Genomic DNA, 16,501 nt, shown 5'->3' on the forward strand with positions numbered 1-16,501 from the left:
TATTGATATGCTCCTCCTGAGTGTGCGTCTTGGGATGGGTCGCATTGGAGATCAAATAATTGGGAATATTTAAAGCAGCAGTTGATAGGTTCTTGATTAGTCAGGGCATCAAAGAGGTAAGGGGAATGGGTTGAATGGGATAATAAATCAGCCATGATGGAATGGCAGAGCAGAGTTGATGTGCTGAATAGCCTAATCCTGGCCTATGTCTATAGGTCTTATGAAACGTGAACGCTGTGTGGTGTGGTGGAGCAGGAGAAGAAACCTCGTTCCAGACCTTCCCTTAGCACAGGAAGTGTTACACAAAGTGAACCCTGCTGCAACACTTCGAGGTTGTGAGCAGTCCCGCGGCCCTGAGCATTCCGTGCTGACACTGGGTTTGGGTTTTCAAGATCCAGCATCGTTTCATGTCACTTCCAGTGTGTAAGAGTAAAGAAGGACAAAATAATTGTCAGCAACACCACACAGTGCTGGAGGAGCTCAGTAGACCAGGCAGCATCGATGGAAAAGAGTAAACAGTCGACGTTTTGGGCCGAGACCCTTCATCAGGACTGAAAAGGAAGAGTGAAGGAGTCAGTTAAGAAGCTGAGGGGAAGGGCAGGAAGAAGTACATGGCGGTAGGTGATGGGTAAAGAGCTGGGAAGGTGATTGGGGAAAGACATACAGGGCAGGAAAAGTGGGAATCTGATAGGAGAGGACAGGAGACCATGGAAGAAAGGGAAGAGGAGGAGCACCAGAGGGAGGTGATGGGCGGGCATGGAGAGACGGTGTGAGAGGGGAACAAGGAGAAGGAGGGGCAGGGGCAGTTACCAGAAGTTTGAGAAACCAATGTTCATGGCATCAGATTGGCGGCTACCCTGATGGAATATGAGGTGTTGCTCCTCCAACCTGAGTGTGGCCTCATCGTGGCAGTAGGGGAGGCCTTGCGCCACCATGTCAGAATGGGAATGGGATTTAGAATCGAAATGGACGGACACCGGGAGATCCTGTTTTAGGTGCTCGGTGAAGCGGTCTCCCAGTCTACGTCGAGTCTCACCAATATACAGGAGGCCACACCGGGAGCACCGGGTACAGTAGATGATCCCAACAGACTCACAGGTGAAGTGTCACCTCACCTGGAAGGACTGTTTGGTAGTGAGGGAGGAGGTGTAGGCACAGATGTAGCACTTGTTCCGTTTGCAAGGATAAGTGTCAGGAGGGAGGGACGAGTGGATAAGGGAGTGGCGTAGGGAGTGATCCCTATAGAAAATGAAGAATGGGAGGAAGGAAAGATGCACTTGGTGGTGGGATCCAGTTGGAGATGGCAGAAGTTACGGAGAATCATATGCTGGATGCAGAGGCTTGCGTGGTGGTAAGTGAGGACCATTTCCGCCAGACGGAGGAGAGAGATGACAGAGGGGAACTGGGGAACCCTGTTGTAGGGGATGGGGTGAGGGCAGAAAGAGTGCGAAATAGAAGAGGTGCGGATGAGGGCAGTGTTGATGGTGGAGGGAGGGAAGCCCCTTTTTTTGAAGAAGGAGACCATCTCAGTTCTGGAATGAAAAGCCTCATCCTTAGAGCAGAAGCAGTGGAGACAGAGGAACTGAGAAAAGGGAGTGGTATTTTTCCAAGTGACGGGGTGGGAAGTCTAGACACCTGTGGGTTTATAGAAGACATTAGTAGATAGACTGTCTGCAGAGGGAGACAGAGATTGTGAAAGGAGAGAGAGGTCATTTGACTAACTTGTGCCTGAAGAAGATGGTTGGGTTTACCATTGAGACATTGCAATTAGTATCTGTGACTTTAAGGCCAAAAGATAGTTTGGATAGATTTGAAAACCAGTCACAAAGCTTCCATAGTCAGGGGAGAGAGGTGCCTGAAAAGAGTCAAATAAATTTGAGGGCAGGGTGGAAGCTGGTGGCAAGGTTAATGAAGTTGACGAGCTCAGGAAGGAGCACTGGTGCAGTCGTCGATACAGCACAGGAAGAGTTGAGGAGTGATGCCGATGTAGGCTTGGAACACAGACTGTTACATGTAGCCGACAAGATGGCAGGCATAATTGGGACCCACTCGAATGCCCATGTTTGCACCTGGGGTTTGAAGGAAGTGGGAGGAGCTGCAGGAGAGGGTGAGGACCAGTTCAGCTGGACAGAGGAAGTGATGGTGGAGGGGAACTGGTTGGGTCTGTTGTCCAGAAAGAAGCAGTGTGCTTTGAGACTTGCCTGATGGGGGATAGAAGTGTATAGGAACTGGACATCCATAGTGAAAGTGAGATGGTCGGGGCCAGGGAACTTAAAGTCATTGAAAAGATTGAGAGTGCTTGTGTGTCACAGACGTAGGTAGGAAGGGTCTGAGCCAAGGCGGATAATACAGAGTCAAGGTATGCAGACTCAAGCTCAGAGGGGCAGGAGCAGGCGGAAACAATGGGTCGACCTGGACAGCTAGATTTGTGAAGGTAGAAAGGGGAGTTGCGGGACCCTTTTCTCAGTTCTTCCGCCCACTGCTACATCTGCTGTCAGGATGAGGCTTTTCATTCCAGGACAAGATTCCTCATCTATTCATCTCCCAGCCCACAAGCCTCCACTTGCAGCACGTAATTCTCCATCACTTCGGCATCTCCAACAGTATTCCACCACCCAGCACACCTGTCCTTCTCCCCACTTTCCACTTTCCACAGGGATCGCTCCCCAGGTGACTCTCTTGTCCACTCGTCCCTCCCTACTGATGTCTCTTCTGACACTTATCCTTGCAAGCAGAATAAATGCCACACCTGCCCCTACACCTCCTCCCTCACTACCATTTAGGGCCCTAAACAGTCCCTGCAGGTAAGGTCACACTTCACCAGTGAGTCTGTTGGGGTCCTATACTGTGTCCGGTGCTCCCGGTGTGGCCTCCTGTATATCGGTGAGACCTGACATACATTGGGAGATTGCTTTGTCAAGCACTTTCACCCTGTCTGCCACAAAAAGTAGGATTTCCCGGTGTCCACCCACTTCAATTCTATGTCCCATTCGCATTCCGACATGTCAGTCCGTGGTCTTCTCTCTGCTGCGATGAGGGCACACTCAGGTTGGAGAAGCACCACCTTGTATTCCATCTGGATACACTTCAACCTGATGGCATGAACATAGATTTCTCAAACTTCTGGCAATTCCCTTCCCCCACCCCCGCCACTCCTTCACAATTCCCCATTCCTCTTTCGCTCTTTCATGTAATCTCTTTCCCTGCCAATCACCTCCCCTTTGATGCTCCTCCCACTTCCCTTTCTTCCGTGCTCTTCTGTCTTCTCCTATCAGATTCGCCTTTCTTCAACCCTTTGTCTCTTTCACCAATCAACTCCCCAGCTCTTTATGTCACCCCTCCCCCCTCTCCCGGTTTCACCTATCACCTTCCACCCTGTACTTCCTCCTGCCCTCCCCCTCCTTCTTAATCTGACTCCACCCTCCCTGTCCAGTCCTGACGAAGGGATTGGCCCGACATGTTGTCTGTTTGTTCATCTCCATAGATGCTGCCTGACCTGCTGAGTTCCTCCAGCATTATGTGTGTGTTGTCTTGGATTTCCAGTATCTGCAAATTTTCTCCTGTTTGCAAGGTAATTTTGACTCTGGATTCAATGAAGCACAGAAAAAAAAACGCAATAGGACAAAGAAAACAATAATTAAAAAAAACACAATAAATATAAATAGGTACATAAGGTGACATATATCCTGTGTGTAAATATGTTTGTATATCTATATATGGATTGATTGTATGTCCATAACTGACGTGGGGCATCGGCACATGAGGTGACTGAGAGGAAATGATGAAGTAGTGGTGGTGGCGGGGTAGGGGAGGGCCAGTCATTGGGCAATGGTGTTGATCAGCCTTACTGCTCGGGGAGAGTAAGTGTTTGTGAGTCTGGTGGTCCTCCTGGCACGTATACCATGTAGCCCGCTCCCTGGCGGGAGTGGGGACAACGTTCCATGAGCACATAAATTATTCTAGGATGTAGGGTGTTATCTTTCTTAGCCGTGACACTGAGCTTAGAGTCACAGACCCTGTGGCAGCTCTGTCCTTGTCTCTGTTATACCCACTCGCCACTGGTTGACACGTTCCCTGCACCAGTCCCTGATGGCAGGAACCCACCACACCAAGGAACAATGGACCCTGAGCTCCTGCCTCGAACTCCAACCCAATGAAGGTGAAAATGCCACTTGTCTGCCTCACTACGTATTGCACCAACACACCAGCATTAATAGAAGCTCGTCCCAATTTACCTCTTCCCAATAACCCCTCTCTGGCGTCAATTTTCCCAACTCAGGTAAATGGTTTGAATTTGCAGCCAGCAGCAGCTGGATGCCGACATGAAGGAAGAGAGATTAGCTTTTTGGTCACATGTACATCAAAACTTACAGTGAAATGCGTCATTTGCGTCATTGACCAACACAGTGCGAGGTTGTGCTGGGGGCCGCCAGCAAGTGTCACCTTGCTTCTGGCGTCAATATAGCCTTGCCGCAACTTACTAAGTCTTACCCATGCCTTTAGAGTGTGGGAGGACGCTGGAGGTACCCACACTCTCACAGGGAAAGTGACTAAGCTCCTTCTACACGGCTTCAGAACTCTGCACCTATCACCAATGCTGTAATAATGTTCAGCTAACTGCAGCCTCCTGAAGGAAGTCCTTGGCGGTGAGCAGCTTCAGCCCCAGGCCTGACAATACAGGTGATGGCAGGTACAGCACCAAGACCAGCTGATGTACCACCGGACTCTGCCTGATGAGATGCTGGACTCTGCCAACGGTACTGCTGGGCTCTGACAACGATACCGATGGACTGTATTGACCGCACACCTGAACTCTTGCCTCTCGCCCCGGAGCCTGCCAAGCGAGCTTTGTGTCTGCAGCTGCAGTTCAGAAGGTATCAGTAGGAGGCGCTGCCTCTTCACGCCTGCTCCTGCGATCAACCTGATCAAACTTGTCCTCACCAAGTTCCCTCTGCCACTTCCTCCACCCACTTCCTGGTTAAGAGGCGCGGTTACAGAGCTGCAATATCAATGAATACAGACAGGATCAAGCACAGGCTGAGAGCTGAGCCGGTGGCGTTGTCAGAACGCCCAGGCCAGAGGGAGTGACAGGAGCCGGGCAGGGGGATATGTGTCAGTGAGTGAGAGGGCTCAGGCAGAGTGGGACAAGCTGTAGGCACGCAGTATGTTTGCCAGCAGCCTGCAACTGGTGTGGCTGCTCTGGTGCCTGGGTTTGAGTCGTGCAGAGACAGAGAGTGAAGGGAGTCACGGGGCTGAAGAGCTGGTGCTCAGGAATGCGATGCTGCTCGCCGCCCCCGGTAACACCACTGACAGCCGTTCGCCAGCAGCAGCCTCGGAGATCAGGACTAAAGGAGCAACTGTCAAAGGAACTTCAGCAGGTGAGCAAAGAAAGTTAGCACACCCGTACTTCTGTCAAACCCACAACATGAGCATTAAAGAAAGTGTCTGGGACAACATCAGAGATTACAACATCAAGGAATGTTCTATGATTACAGATCGGGGAATATTCAGTGATTACAGATCAGGGAATGTTCAGTGATTACGGATCAGGGAATGTTCAATGGTTACAGATCCGAATGTTCAGTAATTACAGATCAGGGAACGTTCAGTGATTACAGATCGGAATGTTCAGTGGTTACATATTGGGGAATGTTCAGTGATTACAGATCAGGGAATGTTCAGTGATTACAGATCAGGGAATGTTCAGTGATTACAGATCAGGGAACGTTCAGTGATTACAGATCGGAATGTTCAGTGGTTACAGATCGGAATGTTCAGTGATTACAGATCGGGGAATATTCAGTGATTACTGATTGGGGAATGTTCAGTGATTACAGATCGGGGAATATTCAGTGATTACAGATCGGGGAATGTTCAGTGATTACAGATCGGGGAACATTCAGTGGTTACAGATCAGGGAATATTCAGTGATTACAGATCGGGGAATGTTCAGTGATTACAGATCGGGGAACGTTCAGTGGTTACAGATCAGGGAATGTTCAGTGATTACAGATCGGGAAATATTCAGCGATTACAGATCAGGGAATATTCAGTGATTACAGATCAGCGAATATTGAGTGATTACAGATCGGGGAATGTTCAGTGATTACAGATCAGGGAATATTCAGTGATTACAGATTAGGGAATGAACATTGATTGCTCAAAGAGAGTGTACTGTGATTACAATATGATGAATGATAAGAGATTCCAGAATTGGATTTTTAGATCACAGCAAAGGGAATAGTTAAAGTTATCATTATACAGCATGAAACAGGCCCTACAGTACAACTCATTCATGCTAAACAAGTCACCAAACTGAACTAGTCTCAATTGTCCATGTTTGTTAAATTGCTAAATTGTCTTCTCATTGTCACGTGTTCCAAGGTAGAGTGAAGAAGTTTGTTTTACATTGTGTTATTTCATCGTATCGGTGCAGTGTGGTTGTACCAGGTTAAACAATAGCAGAATGCAGATGATTTGAACCTGAGGGCGGCTCTCAGTTTGAAATGTCAGCTGTATAATCCCTTCCATAGATGCTGCCTGACCTGCTGAGTTCCTCCAGCATTTTGTGTGTGTTGCTCTGGATTTCTGGCATTTGCAGACTCTGGTGTTTACAGAATGCAGTATCAGAGTTACAGTTACTGAGAAAGTGCAGTGCGGACAAACAATAATGTGCAAATCCATAACAGGGTAGATTATGAGATAAAGAATTCCTCTTATTATACTAGACAATTGTTCAATAGTCTTATAGCAGTGGGATAGAAGCTGTTCTTGAGTCTGATGGTGTGTACTTTCAGGCTTTTGTATCTTCTGCCTGATGGGAAAGAAGAGAAGAGAGAATGTCTGGGGTGAATAGGGTCTATGATTATGTTGGCTGTTTCACTGAGGCAGAGAGAAGTGTTGACAGAATCCATGGAGGGGAGGCTGGTTTCTGTGATGTCCACAACTCTCCATAGTTTCTTGTGGTCTCAGGCAAAGCAGTCACCGTACCAAGCCATCTGTGTTAAACATCGCATATTTAGCCAAACACATATACATCTTGCACCCTCTCGCGCGCAATCATATTCTTCCTGTAGCGTGATGACCATAGCTGCATACAATATAGAAGCAGGGCATTGGGCTGCCATGGTAACCTAGCAGTTTGTGCAACGCTGGGTGTCAGAGTCAGAGTTCAATTCTGATATCATCTGTAAGGAGTCTGTACGTTCCTCCGGGTCCTTCGGTTTCTTCCTGCAGTCCAAAGATGTGCCAGTCAGTACAATGCAATACATAATAATATAGATGAAAACTGTGAACTACAGTTAGTCTGTGTGTATATACATGGTTAAATAAGTAGTGCAAAAATATAGAAATAAAAAAGTAGTGAGGTAGCATTCATGGGTTCAATGTCCATTCAGGATCAGATGGCGGGGGGAAGAAGCTGCTCCTGAATTGTTGAATGTGTGCCTTCAGGCTTCTGTACCTCCTTCCTGATGGCAGCAGTGAGAACAAAGCACGACCTGGTCGATGGGGGTCCTTGATGATGTCTTTTTGAAGCATCGCTCTCTGAAGGTGTCTTGTACATTACGGAGGCTAGTATTCATGATGGAGCTGACTTATTTTACAACTCTCTGCAGCTTACTTCGACCCTGTGCAGTAGCCCTCCCATACCAGGGAGTGATGCAGCCGGGTAGAATGCTCTCCACACCACATCTGTAGGAATTTTCGAGTGTTTTTGGAGACATAGCAAATCTTCTCAAACTCCTAGTGAAATATAGCCGCTATCAAGCCTACTTTGTAACTGCATTGATATGTTGAGTCCACGTTAGATCCACAAAGATATTGACACAGGAACTTGAAGTTACTCACTCTCTTCACTTTTGATCTGTTTATGGGAATTGGTGAGTGTTCCCTCGTCTTATGCTTTCTAAAGTCCACAATCAGTTCTTTCATCTTACTGAAGTTGAATGCAAGGTTGTTGCTACGACACCACTCAAATAGCTGATATATCTAACTCCTGTACACCCTCTTGTCAATGTCTAAAATTTTGCCAATAATGGTTGTATCGTCAACAAATTTATGGTCATGGGTGTAGAGAGAGTAGAGCAGGGGACACCTCTTTTACCCTTATTAGGGAGAGAGAGAGAGCCTGTGGTATGTCAAATTACCAGGTGAATGAGTAGTCTTTGGGGAACAGCAAGTCCGTGTCTTTATTGATGCTTTGCTGCATGTTTGAGTGCTCGGTGGAGGCCGCCGATGCTTTTGGCTGGTGGGGGGCGGGGGGAGTTTGTTGCTTTGCCGCTGCTTATGCGTGGGTGGGTGGGGGAGCTGGGGGGGTACTTTGGGGTTCTAACATTTAACTGTCATTCATTGTTTGGGGCACTCCTCTGTTTTCGTGGATGTTTGCGAAAAAAAAAGCATTTTAGAATATATATTGTATACATTTCTCTGACATTAAATGTACCTTTGAAACCTTAACTTATTGTGTTTTACTTGTGCTACATCAGATCTGGAGTAACAATTACTTTGTTCTCCTTTACACTTATGTACTGGAAATGACATTAAACAATCTTGAATCTTGAATCTTCGGTCCATATCCTTCTCAACTTTTCCTATCCATGTACTTGTCCAGATGCCTTTCAAGTGTCGTAATTGTAATCGACCTTACCACTTCTTCTGGCAGCTTGTTCTGTATACATATAATCATTTGTGTGGAAAAACCTGTCCCTCAAGTCCCTTTTAAATCTTTCCTTGCACTTTAACGTTTGTTTCCTTTTGGATACCCTACACCGGGAGTAAGGCTGTGGCTGTTCACCCTCTCTGTGCCCCATGTGATTTTATAAACATTGATAAGATCACCTCTCAGACTCCTCCAATCCAGGGAAACATTTCCTGGACTATCCAGCCTCTCCTTCAGCCCCAGTAAATCCTCGTGAATAATTTTTGTATGTTTTATATTTTAATGACATCTTGCCCCTAGCAGGAAACTGGAACTTTCTGCAGTTCTCCAAATAATGAGGGGTATAGATAGGGTATGGGTGGTGGGGTGGAGGTTTGTCTCTACTAAAGGAGGTGAAAGGCATTCCTTCTATCCACTAGCCTGCAGGTCGCTCCTTTGGCAGGGTGTAGCATCTGCCCAGGTAAACAACTCTCTGGTTAAGAAATCAAGGCCTTTCAATGTTTGTTTGGTTTTGATGAAATCCACCCCCCCCCCCCCCCACATTCTTCTGAATTCCACTCAGTACAGGCCCAGGGCCATCAAATGCACCTCATTTGATACGTCTTTCAACCCTGGAAACATTTTCGTGAACCTTCTTTCATCTCTTCCAATGTCAATGCATCCTTTCTAAGATAAGGGGCCCAAAACTGCTCACAATACTCCAAGTGAGGCCTCACCAGTGCTTTATAAAGCCTCAACATTACATCCTTGCTTTTATATTTAAGTCCCCTCAAAATGAATGCTAACATCACATTTGCATTCCTCACCACAGTCTCAACCTGCAAATTAACCTTCTGGGAGTCCTGCATGAGGACTCCTCGATCCCTTTGCACCTCAGATTTTTGAATTTTCTCTCCATTTAGAAAATATTGTACTCTTTTATTTCTTCTACCAAAGTGCATGACCAAACACTTCCTGACACTGTATTCCACCTGCCACATCTTTGTCCATTATTCTAATCTGACTAAGTCCTTCTGTAGCCTCTCTGCTTCCTCAACACTACCTTCCCCTCCACCTATCTTCATATTGTCCACAAACCTGGTCACAAAGCCACCAATTCCATCATCCAAATCATTGACATATAAAGTAAAATGAAATAATTCCAACACAAACCCCTGTGGAACACCACTAGTCACCAGCAGCCAGCCAGAAAAGGTGCCATTTTTTTCCCAATCTTTGCCTCCTGCCAATCAGCCACCGCTTTATCAATGCTAGAATCTTTCCTGTAATAAATCTTTGTCGTAGCTTGTTAAGCAGCCTCATATGTGGCATCTTGTCAAAGGCTTTCTGAAAATCCAAGTAAACAGCATCCACCCATTCTCCTTTGTCTATCTTGTCTGTTATTTCTTCAAAGAATTCCAACAGATTTGTCAGGCAAGATTTGCCTTTGAGGAAACTATGCTGACTGCAGCCTATTTTATCATATGCTCCCAAGTACCCTGAAACCACAATCGACTCCAACATCTTCCCATCCGCTGAGGTCAGACTAGTTGGCATATAATTTCCTTTCTTCTGCCTCTCCCGCTTCTTAAAGAGTGGAATAAAATTTGCAATTTTCTAGACCTCCCGAACCATGCAAGGATCTATTGATTCTAGAAATATCATTACTAATGCCTCTACAAGCTCTTCATACACCTCCTTCAGAACCCTGAAGTGTAGTCCATCTGATCCAGGTTATATATCTACCTGCAAACCTTTCAGTTTCCCAAGCACCTTCTCTCTAGTAGTGGCAACTTCACTCACTTCACCCCCGTGTCATTCTCGAACTTCCAGCTTACTGCTAGTGTCTTCCACAGTGAAATACTTATTCAGTACATCCGCCATTTTGTTGTTCCCCATTACTACCTCTCCAGCATCATTGTCCAGCAGTCCGATATCTACCCTCGCCTCTCTTTTATTCTTTATAATGTTTATCTGAATAAACTTTTGGTTTCTGCTATAATATTATTGGTCAACTTACGTTCATATTCCATATTTTCCTTCTTTATGACTTTTTTAATTGCCTTCTGTTGGTTTATAAAAGCTTCCCAATCCTCTAACTTGCCACTAATTTTTGCTCTAACATTTACTTTCACTTTTATGTTGGCATTGACTTTCCTTGACAGCCAGAGTTGCATCATCCTGTCTTTAAAACACCTCTGCTTTGGGATATATCTGTCCACCACCTTCCAAATTGCCCCCTTCTAATCAATTTTCCAGCTCCTCTCTTATGCCTCTGTTATTCCACTTATTCCACTGTAATACTGATACATCTGACTTTAGCTTCTCCTTCTCAAATTGCAGACTGAATTCTATCATATTGTGATCACTGGCTCCTAAGGTTTCCTTTACCTTAAGCTCTCTAATCAATTATGATTCATTGAACAACACCCAATCCAGAATAGCTGATCCCCAGCAAGCTCAACCACGAGTTGCTCTGAAAAGCCACTTGTAGACATTCTACAAATACCCCCTCTTGGGATCCAGCACCAACCTAATTTTCCCAATATATCTCATATTGAAATCTCCCATGACTATTGAAATATTGCCTTGACATGCATTTTTATGTCCCATTATAGTTGACTGATTCGATATTTGTATCAATGAGCAGATGTACCTAATATAATGGTCATTGAGCACATATCAAGTAATTTGTTGTTTTGCTGCAGCAGTACAGTGCAACACATAAAAAAATCTATAGGTTATAAGAAGAAAACAAGAAGTCGTGCAAGAGAAGAGCAAAATAGTGAGATTCATAGACCATTCAGAAATCTGATTTTGGAGGAGAGGAAGCTATTCCTAAAATACTGAGGGTGTGTATTTAGGCTCCTGATGGTAGATCACATGTCCCAGGTGGCGAGGGTCTTTACTGCTGAATGCTGCCTTCCTGAGGCACTGAGACTTGAAGATGCCCCAGTGGTGGGAAGGCCAGTGCCTGTGTTGGAGCTGGCTGAGTTTACAGCCTTTCCAGATCCTGTGCATTGGAGCCTCCGTACCAGACAGTCATGTAACCAGTCAGAATGTTCTCGAGTCCTTGGTGACTCCTCAGACTCCTAACGAAGTATAGCCTTCATCAGGGAGGCTTTCCTCTTCACTGCCCTCAGGGCTTCGCTGTCATTCCCTGCTGCCTGCTTTCACTTCTTGAGATGTGAAAGGACCCATAGCTGGGCTGTGGGGAGGGAAAAGGGGAAGTGAAACACCACATGAAGTTCTCCAGTTAACCCACACTTCTGTGCTCCTTGGTCTGTGTGGCTCCGTTCCCCACCACCCCGGCCGATCAGTTCCTCTACTGATACTATCTGCCTTCCGCCTTTCCCTCATCCAGTTCCTCATTATGTTCCTTACCCTACCTATCAGGCTGCAGCACCTGAAACCTCTTGTGTCTCCATTTATTAACCATTTATGACTAACATGAGATGGCACAGTTTTAAGGTGCAGAGGAGATGTCAGGGGTAAGTTTTTTACACAGAGAGTGGTGAGTGAGTGAATGGGCTGCTGGCGACGGTGGTGGAGGTGGAAACGATCAGGTCTTTTAAGAGACTCCTGGACAGGTACATGGAGCTTAGAAAAATAGAGGGCTATGGGTAACCCTAGGTAATTTCTAAGGTAAGGACATGTTTGGCATAGCATTGTGGGCCGAAGGGCCTGTATTGTGCTGTAGGTTTTCTATGTTTCTGTTTCCTTCCAGCCTCAGAGCCTAGTTTGCTTCCCTGTGCACCCGCCTGACTTCATTTGCCTATCTTTTACTGATCATTTACATATCTATCACCCACCAGCCACTGCTTCCTGACTCCACCCCTGGCTCCATCTGCCATATCGTTCCTCCTCACCCGAATCCTCCTTTCATCTGTCACACCCAGCTTCACCCACCCACATTCATTTATTTATCTCATGCACATCCGAATATTCTGCGTTATCGATGTGTTGGGGGCAGTCCACGCGTGTCGCTGAGTTTTGCAGCAACCAATCAACTAGGAGGGAGCGTGTAAATACAGCTATCTTTTCAATTAGATCCACGATTAAGATTTAAAAGGTAGAGCTAGCCGGCAGTTTATCTGAGTTTTGCCATGACCAATCACTGGGTGGGATTCATTAGAAAGGGTGAGTAAGAATAACGCAAGCAGAAGCGGAGCGGCCGTTGTTGTGAGTGGGCCGGTGTTAGAGCGGCTTTGGCTCATCAGGATTGGGTGAGGTAAAGTATCTGGCGAGTTTCTCTCTTTCTTCTTAATTCTTCATTCCTCATCAGTCAGGGCATAGTAGTGGAGTGAGAATAGCTCCAAGGACAGTGTTTTGTCCTGTGTCTGGTGTGTGGGAAGTCTGGGAGACCGCCTGGATAAACACATCTGCACCAGGTGCAACGAGTTCCAGCTTCTGAAAGAGTGTATTCAGGAAATGAAGCTGCAGCAGGATTACCTTCGACCCTACAGGAGGATAAAGCGGTGATGGACAGGAGCTACAGGGAGACAGTCACCCTCTAGGTTGCAGGAAACAGGTAACTGGGTGACTGTCAGGAGAAGGAGGGGAAGTACACAGCCAGTGCAGAGTACACCTGTAGCCGTTCCCCTCAATAATAAATATACAAGTTTAGATACTGTTGAAGGGGACGACCAGCCGGGGGCAGCACAGACTCTGGCACGAGGGCAGAGAGTGAAGAGGACTGCAGTGCTGATTCCATAGTCAGAGGAACAGAGACGAGGTTCTGTGGAAATGATACAGACATCTGGATGGTATGTTGCCTCCCTGGTGCCCGGATCAGGGATGTCTCGGATCAGATCCATGGCATTCTCAAGAGCGAGGGTGAGCAGCCAGAAGTCTTGGTACATATTGGCACCAATGACATAGGTAGACAAGGTGAAGATGTCCTGAAGAGAGATTTTAGGGAGCTAGGTAGAAAGCTGAGAAACAGGACCACTAGGGTAGCAATCTCTGGTGTGGTAAGAATAGAATAAAAGGGTTGACTATTTTCTGAATGGCGAGAAGATTTAAAAATCTTGAAGCCTTTGCGCAGGAATCCCTGAAGGTTTTGTAGTACGTTGAGTCCGTTGTGAGGAAAGCAAATGTGATGTTGGCATTTATTTCAAGAGGACTAGAATATAAAAGCAAGGATGTAATGTTGAGGCTTTGTAAAGCACTGATGAGGCCTCACTTGGAACATTGTGAGTAGTTTTGGGCCCTTTATCTTAGAAAGGATGCATTGATATTGGAGAAAGCTCAAAGAAGGTTCACAAAAATGATTCCAGTTTTGTCATATGAAGAGCGTTTGATGGCTCTGGGCCTGTTCTCACTAGAATTCAGAAGAATGAGGGTGACCTCATTGAAACCTATCGAATGGTGAAAGGCCTTGATAAGGTGGAAGTGGAGAGGGTGTTTCCTATGGCGGGAGCATCCAGGACCAGAGGACACAGCCTCAGAACTGAGCGGCGTCCTTTCAGAGCAGAGATGAAGAGGGATTTCTTTAGCCAGAGGGTGGTGAATCTGTGGAATTCTTTGCCACAGACAGCTGTGGAGGCCAAGTCTTTATGTATATTTAGGGCAGAGGCTTATAGATTCTTGATTTGTCAGGGCATTGAAGGATATGGGGAGAAGGCAGGAGATTGGGGCTGAGAGGAAAATTGGATCAGCCATGATGGAATGTGGAGCAGCCTTGATGGGCCAAATGGCCTAATTCTGCTCCTGTATTTTATGGTCTTATGGTGTTACCACACATTTCTGCTGCAACATAGTAATGTCCACCATGGCCAGCAGAACAAAACAGAACCCAACAAGCAACAAAACAACTACAGCGAAACAGGCCTCTTTCCTCGTTCTCACTCACACATGGCAGTCCTCCAACTCCAGAAAAGGCCTCTGGACCTCCGGGCTTCATCATCAGGCCTTGACCTCAGGCATCTTATGGATATTCAGTCTTCAATCTTCAGTATTGATCCCGGCCCCCCCCCCCCCCGGGACTAGCTGATGACGTGACACTGAGGCCTGAACTAGTGCATCAACTGATGGCTCTCGGTGTCCCATGTACCTCTACTTGCAAGGTAGGAGGTCCCTTTCTTTTCCGGCTATCTCCATGTACACTCTCCGTGTACAGTCTCCGTGTACAGTCTCCGTGTACACTCTCCGTGTACTCTCTCCGTGTACACTCTCCCTGTACACTCTCCGTGTACAGTCTCCGTGTACAGTCTCCGTATACACTCTCCGTGTACAGTCTCCGTGTACACTCTCCGTGTACAGTCTCCGTGTACAGTCTCCGTGTACACTCTCCGTGTACACTCTCCCTGTACACTCTCCGTGTACAGTCTCCGTGTACACTCTCCGTGTACAGTCTCCGTGTACACTCTCCGTGTACTCTCTTCGTGTACACTCTCCGTGTACACTCTCCCTGTACACTCTCCGTGTACAGTCTCCGTGTACACTCTCCGTGTACAGTCTCCGTGTACACTCTCCGTGTACTCTCTCCGTGTACACTCTCCGTGTACACTCTCCCTGTACACTCTCCGTGTACAGTCTCCGTGTACACTCTCCGTGTACAGTCTCCGTGTACACTCTCCGTGTACAGTCTCCGTGTACACTCTCCGTGCTAATGCTGGGTCTCAACCCGGAATATTGACCATCCCTCTGCCCCCACTCAGTTCCTGATAATCTGTCAAGAAAACAGTGTAGCTACTGTCAGGTTGTAGGGACAGCCACCGTCTCGCAGCATCACGGATCCAGATTCACCGCTGATGGCTGGAGCAGTCTGTGTGGAGTTGTACGTTCTCCTTGTGAACGCGCGCATTTCCTTGGCAAAGGTACATCGAATGGTAGGTTAACTCACTACTGGAAATTGCTCCTTGCACAAGGGTTGTGACTTGTCAGAAATCTAGAGATTAGGTTACTGTGATGGGAGGTGTTAGTTCTAGTTAGTTAGGTGTGCAGGCTCGAAGGGCCGAATGGCCTACTCCTGCACCTATTTTCTATGTTTCTGTGAGTCAGCACAGACTCTGTGTACAGACTGTCCTCATTTTGGTAGAAAATACGAGACTGATATGAAAATCACAGATAGGGTTACCAGGGGAACAGGCAGTCTGGTTGAGCTGTTCATAAGGGTTGCTAGAGGGAGAGACAACACTATTGAAGGACTGTAAATGCCATTAATTGTTGATGAGTGTATTTAGAGAGGGGGAAGATAAAACAAAGGAGTGTGAAAACTGTAGCAATAAACCTGTGCACCAGTTTATATTCTCGTACATTCCTTCATTCACATTCTCTGTCTCCTGACTTCATCAACAACCTTTCACCTCTGCACACCTGGCCCTGCCCTATCAGAGCTATCTCCTCTCTTCCTCTCCCACTCAGAAAGTTAAAACTACCATTTTATTTACTCTTTCTCAGTTCTGGCCAAGCGCCTTTGACCTGAGATGTTAATTTTTTCTCTCTCTTTTCACAAATCAAGTTCAGCTTTATCATTGCATCACACACTAAATGCTGGAGGAACTCAGCAGGCCAGGCAGCCTCTATGGAAAAAAAGTACAGTCGACGTTTCGAAGGGCCTTGGACCGAAACGTCAACTGTTTACTCTTTTTCACAGCTACTGCCTGGCCTGCTGAGTTCCTCCAGCGCTTTGTGTGTGTTGCTTGGATTTCCAGCATCTGCAGATTTTCTCTTGTTTGGAACTTCCTTGGCCTTCTGAGTAAGCATAGGTACTGATGTGTTTTTGATTCAAGTTTATTGTCATCTGGCTATACATACATACATACAACCAAATGAAACAACATTCCTCCAGACCAGGGAGCATACAGAAAACATATCACACCTCACACGGAGCGCACAAACCTAAATATTACCACAAGT

The 16,501-nt window shown here is 46.5% G+C and overlaps 1 protein-coding gene across 5 annotated transcripts in view; it reads left to right on the forward strand.

Moving 5' to 3' along the window:
• The first annotated feature begins 4,976 nt into the window (after nucleotides 1-4,976).
• LOC140196911 (disintegrin and metalloproteinase domain-containing protein 12-like) overlaps nucleotides 4,977-16,501 on the forward strand; it is a 212,993-nt gene continuing 201,468 nt past the window's right edge. For all 5 annotated transcript variants that reach the window (XM_072256841.1, XM_072256844.1, XM_072256843.1 and 2 more), the window contains exon 1: nucleotides 4,977-5,378. In XM_072256841.1, the coding sequence (XP_072112942.1) occupies nucleotides 5,165-5,378 (214 nt within the window). In that variant the 5' untranslated portion in view covers nucleotides 4,977-5,164. The remainder of the gene's footprint in view (nucleotides 5,379-16,501) is intronic.

This window comes from Mobula birostris, chromosome 4 (genome assembly GCF_030028105.1).
Source record: "Mobula birostris isolate sMobBir1 chromosome 4, sMobBir1.hap1, whole genome shotgun sequence".
Taxonomy (NCBI): domain Eukaryota; kingdom Metazoa; phylum Chordata; class Chondrichthyes; order Myliobatiformes; family Myliobatidae; genus Mobula; species Mobula birostris.